Source organism: Perca flavescens, chromosome 7, assembly GCF_004354835.1.
Source record: "Perca flavescens isolate YP-PL-M2 chromosome 7, PFLA_1.0, whole genome shotgun sequence".
NCBI classification, from domain to species: domain Eukaryota; kingdom Metazoa; phylum Chordata; class Actinopteri; order Perciformes; family Percidae; genus Perca; species Perca flavescens.
This window is the reverse complement of record NC_041337.1, coordinates 7,147,423-7,168,904: the sequence shown is the minus strand read 5'-3', so window position 1 is coordinate 7,168,904 and position 21,482 is coordinate 7,147,423. Positions and strand designations below refer to the sequence as shown.

The window sequence follows — 21,482 nt, the reverse complement described above, 5'->3', positions numbered from 1 at the left end:
GTCTGTGAAATTTCCAGTATGCAAGCATACAAGCTGGGAGCTGCTTTCTTTAAAGCCAGTGGGACTCACGCAACTTTCTGACTCAACTTCATGCTTTTTAAACATGTTTTACTCGTATCATAACTTCTTTCATTATCACTGCGGTGGAAGTAAACTAAGCCGAGGTGAGGGAGGGGAAAGCCGGCCCCTTGCAGAAAAGAACTTGTGTAAAATGTGAGGTATGTGCACAACTGCTGAGAACCTGAGAGCACCTCATCTGAGCGCCTAAAAGCTGAATTATCGTGGACATGATGAACCTGCGGATCCAGTGCATTCTAGTGTTCCTCACTTTGTATGTGCAAGAGGGATTAACAAGGGATTATGAAGCAAACCTGGGAGCAAATGTTCTTTTACAGGTATATTTTTCTTTATTTACCTTTTTTTAAAATTTTGTGTCAAAAAATCATTGATGGCTACAATTTATGCTGCTTTGTGAAACACACCCCTCTGTTAAAGCAGGCTGAATCGAGGCAGGAACACTAACAATAATTTACACAGAACAGTATGTTGTATGTGAATAATATCTGTACCCTAATCGCAAATATTTGGTAAGACTTTTGCAGAATTTAAATTATTGGTAACACTGCAAAAATGCTGTTGGTGAGAATTTAAGAGTAGTATATATTTCCCAAAGTGAGATTTTGCAACCAATACTCACTGGGCCAGAACATTAAAATGTGGTCCTATTTAAAAATATATATATCTATAAATTATGTGATTTATACGTTTTCCTCTAAAGGTTTTCCACTCTTAAACATTTGTTTTGTTAGATTCCCAGCAATGACCAGGATATGTGGTAAAGTATTGACACAGCAATGACTTGTGTGCAACTTGTGCAACCCTCACTGGCCCTGTGTACAGTGAAAGCATTTATTTCCAGTTCCACTTCCCCTCCATTCATGAATGGCTTAGATTCAGACTATCTCGACACAAAATCGTGACCCAACCCTCACATAGGCAGACTGTGGAGATTTTGGACAAACAATGGTACTAATACATTGTATTATGCATCTCATCACCACAGTGTGCCGTTGGCCTCTTATCTTAAAAGCACATTTTACAAAACTACCCATGCACTTGAGTGACTTGCTTGTCTTGTTTCTTTTCCAGAGAGTAAGACGTCAAAGCAAACCAACAAAAGCAGTGGTAAGTTTATCCGGTTACTGTCATTAAATGTTAAATATTAATCTGACAGTTAGTGTAAGATTGGAGCTCCTCATGAAACAACATAGGAGACTCAATTTCTTAGTTCCTGTTAAACATTTATTGTATCTACAAATGTGAGAGAGAGAGAAAAAAAAAACTAAGCTCTGTTACACACATTTCTTTCTTGAATATATTAAGCTTTTCCTAATCTTTGATTTTTGATTTGATTTCTTTGGGATTCAAATATATATATCTAATTTTTTTTAATAAACATCTGAAGAGTTTAGAGGGGGAAAAGTCAAAAATAACTACAGCAGTTAAATAAATGCAGTGAAGTAAAAAGTACAATATTTCTATTTATAAAAGTATAAAGGAATATAAAATGAAAATACTTAAGTCAAGTACAAAAATTGCACTTATGTACAGTACTTAAGTAAAATGAGTTACTTTCCACCACTGATAGCCTACAAAGTGAGTTGCAGACCAAGCTTCCATGGTGTCATCAGTAGCTCCACTGTGGTTTCCCTTCACTTTGCTTCAGTGTTAAACTGTGAAGCAATCCCCTGAAAACACACAGTAATACAGTCTGTACAGCACAGACCACAGCCTTCCTAAATAGCAGTGAGCAGGAGGGCCGATGTGGCTCTCTTCCTGCTGCCTGTCGCCTCGCCGGCCTCGTCCTGCAGTAATGTGACCACCGCTGAACAGATTGGCTCACGCCAGGAAACCGGAGGAGGACAGAGACGGCATGCAGGAAACTGCTTTGTGTTGTCTGGTTGACTCGCCGGAGCGATGCAGGGCCGACCGCGGTATGGGACAAAACAAAGAACAGGTTGTGTGTGAGGTTTATGATTTGTTTTCCCTACGCATCAGGGAAGGACGGGGGGGTTGGTTTAAGTAAGCATTCACGGTTGTCTCTTATACTCTGATCTGATTGGGGCTCTCCCAGCAGTGTGTCAATGTGCCATGAAGTTAGGATCTGAATCAGTATTTAATACTAAGTGACAAAACTCCATTATCAGCCAGCGGTGGAATGTGACTACATGTATTCAAATACTGTACTTGAGTACAAATTCAGTGTGCTTGTACTCTTTATTGGTTACTTACACGTTATGCAACTTTATACTTCTACTCCACTACATTTTTCTGACAGCTTTAGTTTTCAGATTTTGAGATGTTTTTCATCCCCTTCCTGATCAGTGAAAACCATGTATCTCCAGATTTTTTGACGTTATGTTTGTGATAAACTGACAGACGAAATGTTCCTTTATGTGTTGAGAAAGTTCTCCTCCTTCTTAAAGCTAAATCAGCTGGAAAATGCATCGTCACAAAGCTGAAAACGGGGCTGTTTTTCTGAACTTTTTTAGAGATATGTGGTTCTCACAGGACAGCGACGCTACAAACACATAGAATATGATGCATGGCTGTAGATTAAACTACCAACAGTTTATAAAGGAGTTCAAATGAGCACAATCTGGAACATCTACAGCAAAATACAACATATACATGAATGCAGCAGGAATATGAATCCAGAAACATCAGATAGAAGAGGAACACACTGCCAGGGAACACTTCACTGCACAATCAGTACTTTGACTTTTGATACTTTAAGTACATGTGGCGGATAATACTTGCATACTTTTACTTGTAGTATTTTCACAGTTGGGTATTAGTACGTTCACTGAAGTAAAGAATTGAAATACTTCTTCCACCGCTGTTATCAGCCCTCAAAGACCACCTTTCTTGCATTCAGTGGATGACAATAATGTGTCTTGTCCAGTGGTGAAAGAAGTATTTAGATCCTTTACTTAAATAAAAGTAGTAATACCACACTGTGAAAATACTCTGTTACAAGTAAAAGTCCTGCATCGAAAATGTTCCTTAAGTAAAAGTATGTCAGTATCATCAGGAAAATGTACTTAAAGTTTTAAAAGTAAAAGTACTCGATGCAGAAAAATCCTGCCATTTTAGAAAGTGGAAAGGATCCAAACAGTTGTGTGTTTTCTGTTCTAATTATTTCAGCTGGACTTGTAGGCCGTTATATTGTTGGCTAGTTTATAATAAAACATCATATTTTATAAACTACATGTGCTTTGTGTGCAAACATCTTAATGTGTAAAGTAACTAAAGCTGTCAGATGAATGTAGTGGAGTAAAAAGTACAATATTTCTCTCTGAAATGTAGCAGAGTAGAAGTAGAAAGTGGCTTGAAAAGAAGAGACTCAAGTAAAGTACATGTACCTCAACATTTATACTTAGGTACAGTACTTGAATACATGTACTTAAGTTACATTCCACCACTGGTCTTGTCCGTCCTTGTAATAATAATAATAATAATAATAATAATAATTCATTACATTTATATAGAGCTTTATCATAGACACTCGGGACTACTTTCTACCACCACCAAAGTGTAGCACCCAGCTGGGTGATTCCCGGCAGCCTTATGACGCCAGAGGCACATCAGCTCGGTAGAGAGGGAGGGGGGACATGTTTTTAAAGAAAACCCACACAGACACGGGTAGAACATGCACACTCCACACAGACGAGCAGGGTTGGAACCCGGGTCCGTCTTGTAAAGCCTCCTCAGCTCCAGTGCTTTCTGCTCCAGCCTCTGTAGGGATTTGTGCATGTGTTTGTGATGTCACTAGCTGAAGGTGACAGACTACCATGTGAGGTGTTCCGTGGTGTCCCGCTATGCTGTTACCAGAGTCCAGAGTTCAGTCTGGAACCAGCTGCCCATCACCAAGGAGGCGGCCTTCGAGGTGGACCTGCCCTCCTCTGCTTTCATCTCCAACTTCACCATGTAAGTCTTTCACTCCCACAGTAGACAGCGCTTCTACATCACTACTTCCTGTATATGTTATTTGAATGCTACACTACTACGTTTTGATTTAACCCTTGTGTTGTCCTTGGGTCAAATTTGCCCCTTTTTTTCAATGCCCAAAAATAACATGGATGCATTGATGTACGTTGTTTGGAACCCATACAACGATCTTCGCAGGTAAATTAATGATTACTTTTGTTGAATTGTGTGTGTTTTATTCAATTTTATAGCATTTGAGCATTAGTATATCCTCACTAACCTTTGAGAAATACCAGTCTGTGATTTTCCACTCAACGTACTCTGATCTTAACTATTAGTAAAAATAATTCATAATTTCTGCCTTTTTTAACTCAAAAATTAGGTATAATGTCATATAAATTAGGTTTATTGACCATGAATAAAAAAGCTTTGAAAAAAGTGACAAACATTTTAAAAAGTGTCAAAAGCATTGAAAAAAATGTCGGAAAAAGCGCCAAAAAAGTTCATTTTCAATTTTGACAGTTCCACCTTGCTATCGCTCCAAGCTGATAAATCCCTGATCTTACTTTTCACCGTTGGTGTTCTTTCTCCAAAGTATTTTCTGTGTTTTCAACTTAAACATCCATAATTTTCAACCGCAGATTAAAATGTCCGAAAATCTGCTTCCTGTTTACACCAGCACGCACATGCCCAGTGTATGCGAATGGTCATGTGATACCTGTTGTCAGACGTGTTAATATGGACGGAGATTAGTTCTGCTACTGGAGCTAAAACTCTCGTGTGGAAGGAGATCGTTGTTGTTTTAAAACGCTGCATCAAAATGAAAACCTAGTGGTGTAGTTATAGCCTGAGTGTATGTCCTTTCATTTCCTATACTTCTAATCTCTAACATCGCCTTGAAAGCCAGGAAATGCAAACAATTACCATTACATTTACTGTGTTTTGGATGATAATTCATCACAACAAACGGGGACTTTATCCAAACCCACTGAGTCAAAAGTATTAAAGTTGACAAGGAAAATAACAAGGTCCCTGCTCTATGGGGGAAAAAATTGCAATAAATAAAAGTAATGTTCTCGTTAATGGGCAGAATCCAGAAATAAAACTTCAGAGGAATTATGTAAGGGACTAGAATTCCGGTCCGCAGGAGAGATGCATAATTTGATTACCGAGAGGGTTTGCTGACCGCTCTTCTTCAAAAATGGCTAAATATAAACAAAACAAACAAGTCAACATTGCAGGCCAAACCCCAAACCTGGAGCTGGGTTTGGGAGCGGAAGCAGGTCAGGAGGAGGGGGAACCTCGGGGCACATGAATACCAGGCTTTGTAAATGGAAGTCAGAAAGTTAGTAGAGAAAATGACAGGACTGTGCCCAGTTCCCCTTTTCTCCCCCGCACAGTTTACTGAGGCAGTCTGCCAGTTTAGATACGCTACACACACACACACACACACATATACACACACTTAAACACACGCCTAAATGTACAGTATGTATGCGTGCCTACATGGAAGTGGACGTAGACTTAGATTTTTTTTAAGTATGTGTGAGTCTGGAGCTTGTATTTTTTTTTTTTTTACAACCATAATCCTTGACTTCTGTCTTTCACAGACACGCACACTTGCACACATTTTCACACTCAGAACCTATACAGTCGTCTGCACATCACCAAATACCCCAGAGGAGAAGAAAAAAAAAAAAAGCTGTGGCAAATGTGTTACGTTAGTTCTTTGGCATTTCTGTGTCTGAAACTAAGAACTCTGTGTTCTATGTGTAAGTAACTGATGTACAGCCGTTCCTTTACCCCTCAGCCTGCCGGCCTGCTGGCAACCACATACATAAATACAAGCGGCTCCATTTTCCACTCTTGCCATTCTGCTCTGTTTCTCAAACAAGACCCGCTTCAAGCCTGTGGGTTTATTTTAGTAAGCCCTTGATGTTTTTTTCTCTTTGGATATATTTGTTCAAAGGGCTTGACCTTAATTTAGCACCTTGTCACGTGCCACCAGCGGTCACTGAAGTCTAGGAAGTGCACTGTGTGAGTTGGATCCCACTTTGGAGCGGTGGTTTAGGTTGGGATTTTGCCGGGTGTAGCACGCGGCGTCATCGGCCTGCTAGATCTCTCTTCATTAACGCTGTTTTCAGAGGGAAATTACTACTTTTCCACTCCTCGCCCTGTTTATGACCCCCACCCCCTTTTCCCCATGGTAGAAACTCCATTTGCAAACAAGCATGATGCGTGTTTGTGAAGCAGCTTTGTGATCACTCTGGAAATACACGGAGCAAAATAAAGTCAATCAATGCAGGCCAGGGCGTGTTTGTGAGTGAAATATAATCTGGCCACTGTGAGTCACACAGAGAGCTATTTCTTCTGCCTCTTTCCTCCATCCCATCAGCACCTCCAACGGCAAGGTGTATGTGGCCCAGGTGAAGGAAAGAGCTGCTGCCAGGAAGATTTACGATGCCGCCAAGAAGCAAGGAAAAACAGCCGGACTTGTTGCCACAAAGTCAGTCCCAAATTTGTTCTTATTTCTTAAGCTTCCACAAAATAACATTTTGGAATGTGAATTAGAGCTGGGAAATATACAGCATCGATATTATATCGATATATGAGGCTAGATACCATCTGAAATTTTGGATATCGCAATATGACGAGTTGAAGTATGAAGTGTTGTCTTTTTCTGGTTTTAAAGGATGCATTACAGTAAAGTGATATCATTTAGCTGTTCTATTATTTTACCCACTCATCGTCATTATATCCACATAATTAAAGATTATTTTCCAAAAATTTCATTGTGTAAATATTTTGTGAAAGCACCAAAATTATATTATATACTTGATTTTCTCCACATTGCCCAGCTCTAATGTGAACCGGTTCTTACACAGTTTTTATGAGAGGAGACTGACATCCAATCCAGTATTGTGAGTTTCCCTTCCCTTTTTACTGTGCGGTGTTCCAGAGAGAGGGAGATTGACAAGTTCCGCGTGGCGGTGAGCGTGCCGTCGGGAGCTCGGATGTCCTTCTCCCTGAGCTACGAGGAGCTGCTGCCTCGGCGGCTCGGCCGCTACGAGCTCAGTCTGGGTCTGAGGCCGGGACAGCCCGTGCAGAACCTCACCTTAGACGTCAGTATAATGGAGCGGACGGGCATCAGTTTCATCAAAGCCTTTCCTCTTAAGACGAGCCGACTGCTCTCCAACACTGCTCAAGGTAAAATCTGAGTTATTACAAGTCGATATACCGTACAGTATATTTTTGAGATGGTTCATTAGGATGATCAACTTTCAAAGAAGAAATCTTAAAATACTTCTACACTATTGTAAAGTACAGGTACACCGACCATCAGGTACCACTCTCACATTTGTACGGTAAATATTAGGGGGATACATAGATCTGCATCGATATACCGATTTAATCCTCAGCGATCCAATATTGTCAATACAAAGTGAAAATATCGATGCATACAGTGTAAGAGCCAGTTAGTGCCCTTGGTATAAATAGGAACCAATCTTTGGTTCCTGCGATGCAACCCGAAAGCACATACCGTTTTTGACCACACGCACACCGCAACACTACACAGGCATACATACAAGCAGTGATTTGTCTGGAAACCCAACTAAGATCTCATGGAAATAAATGGAACCGAAGGTTTTAACTGCAAATATGACTTTTATTGATCAAAAAGGTAAAAAGTACGTCAATTACTCTACCTGTGGAACAGCACCTCAGGGGCTTAAAGCTTGGGCTGGCGTGTAAAGCTTGTTTCCACATCAGAAATAGCTTTTCAGTCAAGTGCTTATCAAGATGTTTTTATGTCAGAATCATGTGTAAGGTGCTCCAAACAGCTTCTTGTGGCGTGTAAAGCTTGTTTCCAACACTAAAATAGCATTACATTAATTTCCTTCAAACTTCACCCCTATTAAATATGAAGCTACAGCCAGCAGCTGGCTTAGCTCAGTTTAGCTCTATCCAAAGGTAGTCTATCCTCAATGGTTCCACTTTTGGGATTGCTCCGTTGCCGATGGAAATTCCGACAGATTTCCCTCATTTAGGCCGGATATATGTCGCCTTGGGCTTTCTTTGTGTTGGCATTCTAAACTCCGGTGGATTTCTGAGGACTATGGTTAACTGCTCCTCAGATCTCTGCAGGGTAAATCCAGACAGCTAGCTAGACTATTTTGCAGAGGCGCCGTTGCTTGGTACAATTGTCATTGGTTTAAAGAAATGCCAATAAACCAGAGCATGTTTTTCTCCCATCCCGGAATGCTGTGTGGACTCCCCAGACCCTCCACCACAGCGCCGCGGTGGGCCACAAAAACCGAATTTACCTTTCGAAAGCGCCAGACTAGTCTTTATGCTAAGCTGAACTAACTGGCTGTAGCTTCATATTTACCGTCCAGACTTGCGAGTGGCATCTATCCTCTCCTCTAACTCTCGGCGAGAAAGCAAATAAGAGTATTTCCCAAAAAGGAAATGTTATTGATGATTACTTTAACCATTTCAGACTACTGCTACATGGGTTTAACCCTGTTCTATGTTCATACAGGTGACGCAGAGCCTCCTGCCTCAACTCATGTGGAGCAGAGCGCTTGCTGTGCTCGGGTTCACTACAGTCCTACTCTACAGCAGCAGAACAGCATCTCCTCTAAAGGTCTAAACGCAGACTTCATCATCCATTATGATGTGGATCTTAAAGACCTCATGGGTGAAGTACAGGTCAGCAGCATTGGATTTTTACTTCTGGCCTGTCAAATACACATGAGTGTGATTGTTTGTCACAATACAAAAATACTAAAGGTTGTCTTTTTTTTCCCCTCAGGTGTATGACGGCTACTTTGTGCATTACTTTGCACCCAGAGGGCTTCCTGTGGTTCCTAAGGATGTTATATTTGTCATTGATGTCAGTGGCTCAATGATAGGCACTAAGATGAAACAGGTAAAGTGGACATGGGGACATGGAGCCAGAGGTTGTAAACATTCGGGGCTCAGCCCAAACCTAGGGGAGGTCCGGTGGCATGCTCCATTTAGCAGCTATGTGCACTATTTTTCAAGTCGTTTGATAATAATATGCCAACAAATCTGTACATCATATGGGAAAAACATGATAGTTGCCAAGGCAAAGAATCATCCTGTACTGTATCTTATTGTTTTTCAACTGTCTTCATCATTCTGAAACCAGAACACAACAAATGTTGAGTACTCCTTTTCACACCTTAAAAGGGGAAAAACTTGTCTGATGTTTCTATTTTTAAGTTCCATAATGTAGGTAGGAATATGGCGTAAACAGCATTACTAATCTTGTAGTCTTGCTTTGCCAGACCTTCTTCCACCGCTGAGCTGCAAAGGAAGTTCTGTCTAGTCCACACAGCATTCTGGGATGGGAGAAAAACGTGCTCTGGTTTATTGGCATTTCTTTAAACCAATCACAATCGTCTTGGGCAGCGCTAAGCGCTGGACGGAGCCACGGTGCCGCCGCTCGAGAAGGAACTTGTTTTGGTGGAACATGTGTACGTTCAAAAGTTGTTTTAGTCGTGCGACAGAAAACTCAGATTGGACAGATAGTCTAGCTAGCTGTCTGGATTTACCCTGCAGAGATCTGAGGAGCAGTTAACCATAGTCCTCAGAAATCCACCGGAGTTTAGAACGCCAACACAAAAGAACCCCAGGGCAACGGATATCCGGCCTAAATGAGTGAAATCCAGCGGGATTTCCATCGGCAACGGAGCAATCCCGGAAGTGAAACGTCGAGGATATAGACCACTAATCTTGAAACCTCTTTTTAGTAGAGTTCACAGAATGAATGGCGATATTTCCCCAGTAATAGAACTTTTGCTCCAGAGATTTGAGGGGAAAAGACACAAAGTTTAAGTTATTTTAAAACCCTAAAAGATTCGGGGCTTTTTAAGAAAACATTCAGTCCAGAAGCCACCCCCTCGCTCCGCCCCTGTTCATAGACTCCCTGTGGCTACAGCTGCATGAGAAAACCTGCTAAAATATAATATAATAACAATATTCAAGATTCAAAATCCTTTATCCTTTGCAATTGGGAAATTCACACTGTTGCAGCAGCAAGGGATGGGGGGTAAAGTGCAAGACACTCTAAAGATGCACAAACAATAAATAAATATAAGTGGATATGACACGTCTTCGGTGTGGGAGACCTGGGTTCGATTCCCACTGCGATGCGTCAACCAATGTGTCCCTGAGCAAGACACTTAACCCCTAGTTGCTCCAGAGGCGTACGACCTCTGACATATATAGCAATTGTAAATCGCTTTGGATAAAAGCTTCAGCTAAATGACATGTAATGAATAAATAGTAAAATATATTTACAGTATCACATTATTACTGCACGGTTTATCTATCTTTATTCTGCAAAAAGAATGTGGTATTTCTGTCAATAATTCTAAACATTTCTGTCAGTAGACCAAGCAGGCCATGGGCACCATTCTCGGGGACCTGAGAGAGGGAGACCACTTCAATATCATCACCTTCTCAGACAAAGTTCACACCTGGAAGAAAGGACGAACAGTTCGGGCGACTCGGCAGAATGTACGAGACGCCAAAGACTTTGTGAAGAGGATTATTGCAGAAGGATGTGAGTTGAAATGTGATATTGTTTGATAGGGATACATTTAACTCCTGCTTCGTTACGATTTCAAGTTTGCGATACTATTTTCTTACAATTCTTTTACAGAATAAGCTGTAGACAAATGACTGAAAAAAATTCCTTTAGTAATATAAATTGTGACAAAACTACATATGTGTCTTCTTATCAAAAGTGCAACTGAGATTGTGTGTTATGTTAAATAGCAAAGGAAAATCCCACATCAAAATAAATAAATCTCTAAAATATGAACACATAGGGACGTCTGAAGTCCAACGTGAAATCAAAAGTAGATTATTTCCTAGGCTGTTTAAAAATTGCATCGCGATTCATTTAAAAAAAATCTCAACTGGTTGTAACCTTAACACATTTATATGTATTTTTAACCGACTCACCATGCATTGTTACATCCCTAGTGTTGGAGCTGTGGCATTGTAGCCAAACATTTATAATTTTCTTCTTTTTAATATTTTATTTTAAATTTTTCTCATAACAGTCACACAATAAACTAGATGATACAGCATTATAAAAAAAGCAAACACAGGCAATAAAAAGAAAGAAAACTAAAAACAAACAAAACACACACACACAAACAGGAGAACGTGGAGGGGTGCCAGAGTATCAGAGTGCAAGATCAAAGCATGCTCAGATTAAGGGCGTAGTAACACACAAATCAGACATTAAGGTCTAATCAAGCAATATTTCAAGTATCATCAAGTATTTTTGTGAATCCCTTTTTTTTTTTTTTTTTTTTTTTTAAAGAAACTGTTTCATCTTGCCATAGAAAGCATTTCATTGGGCCACGTCCTGAAATTAGTGGAGACTTCCAATTAAGTATTAGTTATTTTTTAGCTGCAACCTTGCCTGCTCCAATAATTGCTTTATGATGGGGAGGAAGGGCCTCCGTACTGTCAGAGCAACCAAGAATAGCCAGATTACAATCTGGCTGAATCTGGCATTGTTTTGAAAGACACAAGAAATGATTTAATACTGGACAGTGCCAGAGTAAGTGTGATCCCTCTGAGATACCACATCTGTCACACGGGGGACTGGTTTAAAAATCTTGTTAAATTTGGTTGTGGAGTAATGCAGTCTGTGTAAGACTTTAAATTGAATTTATCTGTATCTAGAGCTAATGGAGCAGCTCTGTATACCAGACAAACCTTCCTCCAATAGTTCATCTAAAGTTGATTATTTTCAACTACATTATGTTTGGTTTGTCCTCTTCCTTTAACACTGATTGTCCCACTCTTCTGTATCAGGGACAAATATCAATGCAGCTCTGCTTTCAGCTGCCCAGCTGGTCAACCCTCCATCCTCTGCCTCTTCCAGCCACCTCTCATCCCGCCGTGTCCCTCTGGTCATTTTCCTTACGGATGGGGAGGCAACCATCGGAGTGACGGCTGGCGACACCATCCTTAACAACGCCAAGAAAGCTTTGGGCTCCTCCTCTCTGTTTGGCCTGGCCTTTGGAGACGACGCCGACTTCATCCTCCTGAAACGCCTGGCTCTGGATAACCGCGGCGTGGCTCGGATGGTGTACGAGGATGCAGACGCAGACTTGCAGCTGAAGGGCTTCTACGACGAAGTGGCCAGCCCTTTGCTGTCAGACATCCAGCTGTCGTACCTGGATGACCAGGCGTTTGACATCACCCGCTCCCTGTTCCCCAACTACTTCCAAGGCTCAGAGTTGGTGGTGGCTGGGAGAGTCAAACCAGGGGTCAAGGATTTTAAGGTGTCAATGTCCGCCACTGACTCAAAGCAACACGTCAAGTTGGAGAACGATGTGTTGATTTCCAGTGCAAAGGGGAACGGGAGTGAAGTTTTACTCGACTGCTCAGGAGACATGGAAGGAATCTCCAGCTTTGTGCGCCGTCTCTGGGCGTATTCCACCATCAAGGAGCTGCTCATGGCCAAACTGAACGCTACTGACCCTGCAACTCAAAGGCTACTGGCAGACAAGGCCACCAACCTATCCCTCAAGTATAACTTTGTAACACCAGTCACTTCTTTAGTCGTAGTCAAGCCGGATGTAGATGAAGCAGCTCAAGCTCCAACCACCGCAAAACCCACCACGGCAGCGACTACAACGACAGCAATGACTACTGCCGTCACCAAAATATCTGCTGCCGGTGCTGCAAAGAAGCCCAGCGCACCTTTTAACGCCAGGCCTAACAAAAGAAAACCAGACCCTCATCAGCCACCGCCAAAGCAGAATAAAAAAATCTCATCCCCAACTCCATTCTCTGGTAAAAAGCCCACTCCTTCTCAAAATGAATCCAAAACTGCTTCTCTTCCTCCTCCCCCCCCCCCTCCTCCTCCTCCTGCGGGTAAGATACCCACCTCTGTGCTTAATGCTCTAAAAACAGCGGCACCCCCTGCACCTGGAAAAGTCTCCACCCCCCAGGCCAAAGCCTTGAAAACAACCACCACAATGCTAACATTCACCACGAGCTCCGCACCTCCACTTAGTTCAGTCACAACTGCCCCTGCGACCCTGCCAGGGAGACCCCTTACCCAACAGCCCAGTACGGCGAGGCCAGCCCTGCCTTCTGTCAAAGTGACTGTGCCCTCCACAGAGGCAGAAAACAGCAGCACATCTGCTCCAGATGTGCCTGAAATCACCACCGCCCTGCCCAAACTGTTGCCTCCGCTCACCTCTCCCACCCCGGCACCGGCTCCGGCTGTGGAAGACAACAACACTGACCTGACCATCGCCACCTTCGTGTCAGCCACCTTTGCTCCCATGCCTGGTGTCACAGACGGGCCGCGGCTGTGGGAAGCAGCAGGGCTTCTGGGTAGGTTACACCTAGTTTCACATCGCCAGACCTATCTCCACAGTGCTGCGGAGTAGGGTCTGGCTACACCACACATACATTCTGGGATAGGAGAAAAAAATGCTCTGGGTTATTTGCATTTCTTTAAACCAATCCCAATCGTCTTGGGTGGCGCTAAGCTCCGGACGCAGTGACCATTTAGCAGTGGTTCTGCTAAATAGTCTCGGGAAGGACTTGTTTTGGTGGAATATTTGCTCCCCACAAAAGAAAACGCCACATACAATATTAAATTAAGTTAACTGTTCACACAATACAGAAATGTGAGCTATTTAAATTAGCTGGATACATGGTTAAACCTCATTGTCTCTTACCAGTGTATCTCCTTGTGTACTTCGTCCACAGCAATCCCACCAATCCCACCAATCGGTCCCAAAACGTCCCAGTTAGAGAAGAAATGTCATAAACATATTCTTTGTAAATCTTTACAACCACTCCCCGAAAGAACCAGGCAGGCCTGCCTTGTTGCGCCATACAAAAATCTTCAAAACTTAGCATTTAAAGCATGTAGCTTGCTAGCTCGAAGATTATTTCCCCAAGCGAACAGAGTTTGACTTGCCGGATGTCAGGCAACTATCCTGGAAATGTACCTTCGTTGATCCAGACTAGGTTACACCCAGTCAAGTCTATCATCAATCAAGTTACAAGCTGAATCTTCAGGGTGCATACTTTTGTATATTTATTCCTAACTGAATGTTCTTCATCTCTCCACCAGATGTCTCCACTTTCATTCAGAGGAAAGGTGAAGCTGAATTTTATTTTTATTTTGCAGTGACAGATCACATTCTTCTGAGCTTTCAATCTCATTTTATCTGATACGAAAATGTATAAAAATGTAAAGGTGATACCCTGACAGGTGTTTAATTATGATATACCATGCTAATCAGCTACATGACCGCATTGGAACTGAATATAACTCTATCTTGTGTTCTATCTCCTATAGATATCGATCTTGTAAAAGGTGAGTGTATCAATATTAATGCTTCTCATCCTGTTGTTTTTTGTAAAATCAAAATGTATTCTTGAGCAGCAGAACATGTCCTAAACTTGTGTCCTAAAAATAGAGGCAAGCAATGACAACTCATTGCTTGCCTCTATTTTCCCAGACTACGACGCAACCTATGACTACGACTACGATCTCAACTATGACGCCTGTGAGTTTCAAATTCTCATTAGAGGCAAGATTGTACTGTAGCTGCTTTTCAGGCATTAAAAATACATTTTCTGACTTATTTCTAGGGGATGATACTGCAGACACTGGATCATTTGGTAAGTATTTAGCAGTGCTTACCCTTATTTTAAATTATCTATTGTTATATACAAATATTTATGGTTATTTATTGTGTGGCACTTTTACTTTTTAAGCACTTTTAAACCTCAGCATTTACTAATTTTTAATAATAATCCTTTAACATTGGGAGAGAATTTTTTTTTATATTGCGATTCCGGGGCATTTATTTTCATAATTTTATATATTTTTTTATTTGTTTTAATTATTTATTTTGTAATCTCTCCAGGAGAGATGCCAGGGCAGGTGTGGAGGTGACCTTTTATTTAAAGTTGTATTCTCCCGCTGTCCGTCCTGTCCAGTGTTTCTCTTAACCTGCTTTTAATATATTGGCTTTCTTTTCAACAGCTTTTATATAACCAAACTTGGTTTTTTAAGGAGGTTTTTAGGTGTTTTATTCGCACCAGTGGTCTCCCTGTGCACGTGCCCATCGCAGCTCCCATCCCAGGCGTTGCGTTTTAACCCAAACCTAACCCTCGTCCACTATAGTTTTAACAAGGCTGCTCGAAATATTCTAATCCTTATCTGCACTTCTCTTCCTAAGAGTTTCTGTTTGGAGCCACGATTGCAGTGTTTTTGAACCATTCATTTTACCTCTGCTTACTATCTCGCCATCACAGCTCGTAACTAATTATGGATGTGTTCATGAACGTATCTGTAATGTTAGCAAGCTTAAATCGAAACAATAAAAATATTAGTTACACAACCACTCATTTTAAATTACATTTAAGTGATTATAGTTTAAGTATTATTGTTCTCAAATTATTGTATTTCATTTTTTTTTTTAAACATCCGCGTACCACTAGGGGGAGCTTGTGTACCACCAGTGGTACTAGTACCACAGTTTGAGAACCAGTGCTTTAGTTGAATGTCTTTTGCTTTTTAGACGCTGCTCCATCCAGACTGAGCACCATCCGGGTCTTCTCCTCATCAGGTCAACAACTTACTATTCATATTTTTTTATTACACCGTTAAATGTGTTTAAATATATTTGATGTACTCTTGTTGTATTAATGCTCAATGTTGTCTGTTGTAGTTGATGGAGATCCTCATTTCGTGGTCCAGCTGCCAAAGCTGCATCAGAACCTGTGTTTCACCGTGGACGGCAGAGCTAATGATGTCCTCAGACTGGTAGAGGACCCAGAGAGAGGTATGCTCACAAATAACAGCTCTCATTTCCACTTAAGTGTAAAAATGTACTTTTTGTTTTTTAAAACCTATTTTTATTGAGATTTTCAGATTGCTTTAAACGTTAACATTTTAACAAATGAAATGAAAAGAAGAAAAAAAATCCCCCCCAATCTGGCAAAAAAAAAAAAAAAAAAAAAAAGAATTACAATTAAAATACGATTCAATTATTAAATTAAATTAAAATCACAGCAGTGCATAAATTACAGAAAGTTTCAAATTAATCCCCAATTCAAAATCAGGACTTTCCAATAAGCCCATCGAAGGACTCCACAAGTAGAGTACTGATTGGGCCGCATTTTTCTGTCCGAGCCCGGCCTGAGCCCGACAGTCATTAAGATATTTATGTCCGAGCCCGACACAGTTAAAATAAAAAAAATGTTCTCATACTAATGACACATGTACGTTTGTTTGTGTGGAAAGCCCGCTTTTATTAAGCAACTGTAGGAAGGCATTCGGAAATATCAACAGATGAGCGCATCAGCGCACACGGGGCAACAAGCGCACGTTAATGAGCTGTTAAAATGTTCAAAGTGTTAACCTCTCCTGATTGTTTCGTTTTCCAACCGTGGTCAGAAAACCAGGGGAGACTCGTTACCTCCAGGGCCGACGTTATAACATGAATAACGTCGGGGTTAAAATCCCGTTTCTGGTGAGCAAATGAATGAACTTGGCTTTCAGTCTGGGGTTTTATTTTGGACACCGCACACACTGTGTACAAAACTTAAACTTATTCCACCAACTCTGCTCCCTCTTACAAGTCTTCAGGATCTATTCCCATTATTCAGAGCTTGGCTCCAAAGGAACTTCCCTTCGCATGATGAGACCTATACATTCTATTACACTCTTACAGAATTGTTACATGTTTGTACACTCCCATAAACTCTAAAATTAATGTGCCTTTTTCCTCTCTGGACTTCACACAAATATCAGGGACATTAGGGAATATGTGACTTAACCAACAGGTATAGATAAGATGGGCACGCATTTGAATTGTATGTACGAAAGAACAACACAAGTAAAATGTATGATAAAGCTATTTCAATCAGGAGAGACTTCCTTGCAATTCTGAACATATTTATTGTACAGACAAAAATGTAAATGTACAAGTCTCTGGAGATTGGACTCCATCAAACCCAAATGTCCTAAAGGGTTTAAGGGAAACCCAAACAAATCCCCTGATGGTGTCCAGACACTGGTGGTGGTGAATGAGCAGAGGAACCATCGACAGCCAAGCGCAGACAAAACCCAGGTCCGAGGGCGTGACCACCAGTGGCAGAAGGGGAGGAGGCGGGACGCACTCTATTTCCTGAAACGACAACTGCCGACCGTGGAGGAGAGAGCATAAAGCAGGGAATCAAGCTGTGATAGGCTTGTGACAAATAGCCGACCCTGATTGGTTTAACTAACAACGACACAGCTGCTCTGATTACTACTGACAAGTGACGTACCATGAAACAGCTGATCATTATGAGTGATGGAAAAGGTATATGAAGTCTTCCTTTAAGAATTTACGCTGAGCTTCATTAGACATGCATTATACATATTTGCAGAAGACCTTTTCACAGATGTGAACATAAACATTCTAAATGGCCCCAAGTTGATTTCCTGTTGCAGTGTATGTAAAGGACATCATCTGACAGGAAGTTAACAAGGGGTTAGGCTTTTGCCTAGCAATGGAATTCCATTGAAAAGGTCTTGATTTGTTGGATTAGAACATCATCTGTTTATTATTATATAGACTTAAAACTTGAAATATTTGTTGAACTGTGCCTTTTGTAATAAAATAAAATGAATGTGCTTTTTTACCTCTGTGCACTTCACACAGATATCAGGAACATTAGGGAATATGTGATTTAAAGGTGCAGTAGGTAAGACTTATAAAACTAACTTTCTGTCATATTTGCTGACCCTATGTTCCAGTAGAACTACATGAAGAAGGTCATTAAAAAAAAAAGAATCCGGTTCCTCTGGCACCACCTACAGCCTGTAGTGCGATTTGCAAAAATCCACAGCTCCCTGTCGAGATGCACAAATCAGGGCCGGGGGTGTCTAACTGGGTGTCAATCACTGCTCATACACATGCATTAATTCTCCCTTGTGGGGGGGAGGGCTTAGGAGACCGTTTTGGGCTTTAGCAGAAAGGGGGGAGGGACTGAGAAGTTGTTGATGTTCAAATTTTTTAAGTCCTGGATCTTCGCAATCCTACCTACAGCACCTTTAACATACAAGGTACACCATTTTTTATGCTGAAGAAAGGGGGGAAGAGAGAGGGGGGATGACATGCGGCAAAATGCTGCGGGTCGGAGTCGAACCCGAGCCCCATTTCTAAATGTGTGTCCCCTTGCTCCTCAAGGTATCATTGTTGACGGCCATCTAATGGGCGCTCCCTCCAAGCACGGTGCTGAAGAGCGCCCGCGGACATACTTCGACCGGCTCACCATTTCCTCGGCCACGGGCGGCTCCAGTGACATCATGATCACCCTGTCACTGGACTCTGTGGTGGTGGAAGGGGAAGGGCGGGACCGTCTTCCCATCAATCAGCAGGGGTCGGTGATGAGGCAGGGGGTGACCGTTGCCGTGGACAACCATCAGAGCTGCTGGATCGAGCTGGCCAAGGACGTGCGCTTCCTGGTTCTGTTCCACCACTACAAACAGCCCAGCTACCTGCAGATGGCTCACCTGGGCTTCTACATCACAGATGGGCGGGGGCTGTCTGCTTCAAGCCAAGGCCTGCTGGGTACGTATGCACACACCAGCTCAGTGGCACTCTGTGTGGCACACCCTCAGGGTTCAATATTAAAGGACAAATTCGGTGCAAAACGAACGTAAGGGTTAATAACACGTGTACCGAGTCGACCGTTCTCCGGGATATGTTTTCATGCTAATCGAATGTGACCAGTTTTAGGGCAAATCGCTAATTACCTTATAACTGTGCAACGTGTGCTGAACTGATTGCACGTTGCGCGGCGTTCGTCGTTCGACTGGTCGTGACTGTTTTCCCAACATGGCGCCTGCCTGTATACGTGAGCAGTACTGTCTTTATAAACTGTCTTTTTAATAAACTGTCTGTACACTTACAAAGTTCTCATTGCTTCGGTTTGCATGTAGGGACCTTCATTATGCTACCGTGGAAGTGTGGTGCTATTTTGAGCCTTGTTAGTGGTGTAGAAATAGCGATTTCTTTTTACTTTACCCTAAAACTGGTCACATTCGATTAGCATGAAAACATAAACACAACCAGAGAACAGTCGACTCGGTACACGTGTTATTAACCCCTAGGTTAATTTTGCGCCGGATTTCTCCTTTAACTTTTTCGCCCACCAAAAAATGGCTAGTGAATGTTCAAGTTTTGCCAGCCAATCAATGGATTAACAATGGGGTTTTTTTTCTGGCTGGTGAGTGAAGCAAATCTACCACCCACTTTAATATTTTACCAGCATTTGGCTGTGAATTGTGCAAAATGTTGGACCCTGCACACACACACCCACTCAATGTCCAATCTCACTGTCCAACTCACATCCAAATTCAAGTTTAAGGTTTTTTTTTTAATCTTATGCGCACCCATTTCAGAGAAGTAGTCATTGGAAATCAAAATCTCAAGTCTCAGACTCCTTCCAACAATGCTAATGAAATATGTATTTAAAAAAAAAAAAAGAAGAGGATCACGCAAGTGGAACCAAAATGAGAATCTGAACATAAAATAGTGCAAGTTAAAATAAGGGATCAAATATAAAATAAATAGAATAATATAATATAAAAAGTAAAATACCGGTAAATAAGACAAGTAATTGCATATGAATAAACTGAATGCAAACAGCAATATAGTAAATGTAAATGCATAATGATAAATTTTATATATATATATATATATATATATACACCTACGTGTGTGTGTGTGTATATATATGTATGTATGTATGTATGTATGTGTGTATGTATGTATATATATATATATACATACATACATACATACATACATACATACAGAGCTGTAAACAGTTCTAAAACAGTAAGTAAAAGTAGGCCTGCTCGATTATGGAATAAATCCTAATCACAATTATTTTGGTCAATATTGAAATTGCAATTATTTAATACGATTACTCATTGACTTGTGGAAAGATGTTGCATTTATTGCACTTGAAAAACGTGAAACATAAATAGAATATAATTCCCCTTCAGAACACAAGAAAAAATAATTTAGCTGTTGGAAAATTGTAAAGAATACAATATTTCCCTCTGAAATGGACCAAAAGTATGAAGTAGCATGAAATTGAAATACTCAAGTAACAACACAAGTCTGTTTTATACTTAAATAGAGGACTTGAGTAAATGCATCTATTTGCCTCCCCCCCTTGCTGTCCTTTATCTGCCCACAGGCCAGTTTCAGCACGCTGACATGCGAGTAACAGCGGTGAAGGATTATCTGGGTGGAGGTGCTCGCTATGAGGCGGTTTCAGCCAGGGGGACCCTGAGGTGGGGATTGGAGAGCATGCTGCTCACCTTGCAGGACAAGACACTGAAAGACACGGTGCGGAAACGCCACATAGGCAAGTGTTGGGTGGTGCCCAAGGGAGAGATAGAGAGACTGCTGGGTCACCCGTACGAGAGCTATGTGGTGAATCATGGGTAACTCTAGCTGAGTCTGCTCCGCCTTGTTGCCTCTCTGCTGCACAGCTCAGGTCACAGCAATTCTCATGGCGTTGTTAATGGACAAAAGCATGAACACAAACTGGGACTCCGTGAGGCTAAAATGACACGTCACATGCCACACATTGTCTAATAATAATAATAAAAATAATAATAATTATAACACAGGTGTGCTTACAAAAGAGGGTGACACTTTATGAAGGAGTAATGAGGAATAGGGCTGCACGATATGAGAAAAATATCCAATTGCGATGATTTTGACTGATATTGCTGTTGCGATATGATTCAAGATATTGGAGGGAATAACTTTTTGTATCATTATTCTCATTTTCATTGACAATTATTAAAATTCAAATGATTGTAGTGTGATATTTTTCTTCTTTTTTTTTTTAAAGATTTTTTGGGGGGCATTTTTAGGCCTTTATTGACAGGAAAGGGGAGAAAGAGGGGGAAGGACATTCAGCGACAGGTCGGAATTCAAGGACTGATCCTTTGCACATGGGGCGCACACTTAACCAGGTGAGCTATCCAGGTGCCCCTATAGTGTGATTTTTGCGAGGTTCTGTACCAAACAAGAATTTTTTTTCTTTACTCCACATAATAGGATTTGTAGGCCGGGCAGTCTCTGCAGCACCACAATACTTATTTCAGAATGGTTTGACACAGATGTTGCCTTTTACAAATACTGCTTTTGATATTGCACTGGTCCATATTGCGATTTTGATAAAATCGCGATTAATTGTGCAGCCCTAATGAAGAAGAATGGTTGGACTAATATAGTGAAGGACTGAACAGTGCCGTTGTTCTCCGTCAGTGAGTTGGACTTGGATTCAAGCAGTGTGTTCTTTATCTGAAACAGACACGGTGTCCTGCTGTTGGCATGGCAACCACAAAATGTCCATTTGTGCTGCAGCGGTTTGTGCTTCAT

General features: G+C 41.4%; 1 protein-coding gene across 1 annotated transcript; it reads left to right on the top strand.

Moving 5' to 3' along the window:
- Positions 1 to 287: 287 nt before the first annotated feature.
- On the top strand, positions 288 to 21,111 carry itih6 (inter-alpha-trypsin inhibitor heavy chain family member 6). Its single transcript, XM_028582036.1, has 16 exons — positions 288 to 395; positions 3,836 to 3,990; positions 6,350 to 6,496; positions 6,950 to 7,197; positions 8,534 to 8,703; positions 8,807 to 8,923; positions 10,414 to 10,585; positions 11,857 to 13,392; positions 14,144 to 14,170; positions 14,372 to 14,389; positions 14,493 to 14,582; positions 14,668 to 14,697; positions 15,603 to 15,650; positions 15,753 to 15,866; positions 18,261 to 18,644; positions 20,284 to 21,111. Exons 1-16 carry the CDS (start codon positions 288 to 290, stop codon positions 20,535 to 20,537), a joined length of 3,618 nt encoding a protein of 1,205 aa, XP_028437837.1. The 3' UTR covers positions 20,538 to 21,111.
- The last annotated feature ends 371 nt before the right edge of the window (positions 21,112 to 21,482 follow it).

Excerpts from the sequence above, each read along its gene's own strand:
- itih6 (XM_028582036.1), top strand. The coding sequence starts at position 288 with ATGATGAACCTGCGGATCCAGTGCATTCTAGTGTTCCTCACTTTGTAT. Across the intron at positions 14,583-14,667 it reads CGATCTCAACTATGACGCCT|GGGATGATACTGCAGACACT; the intron begins GTGAGTTTCAAA and ends ACTTATTTCTAG. Across the intron at positions 18,645-20,283 it reads TTCAAGCCAAGGCCTGCTGG|GCCAGTTTCAGCACGCTGAC; the intron begins GTACGTATGCAC and ends ATCTGCCCACAG.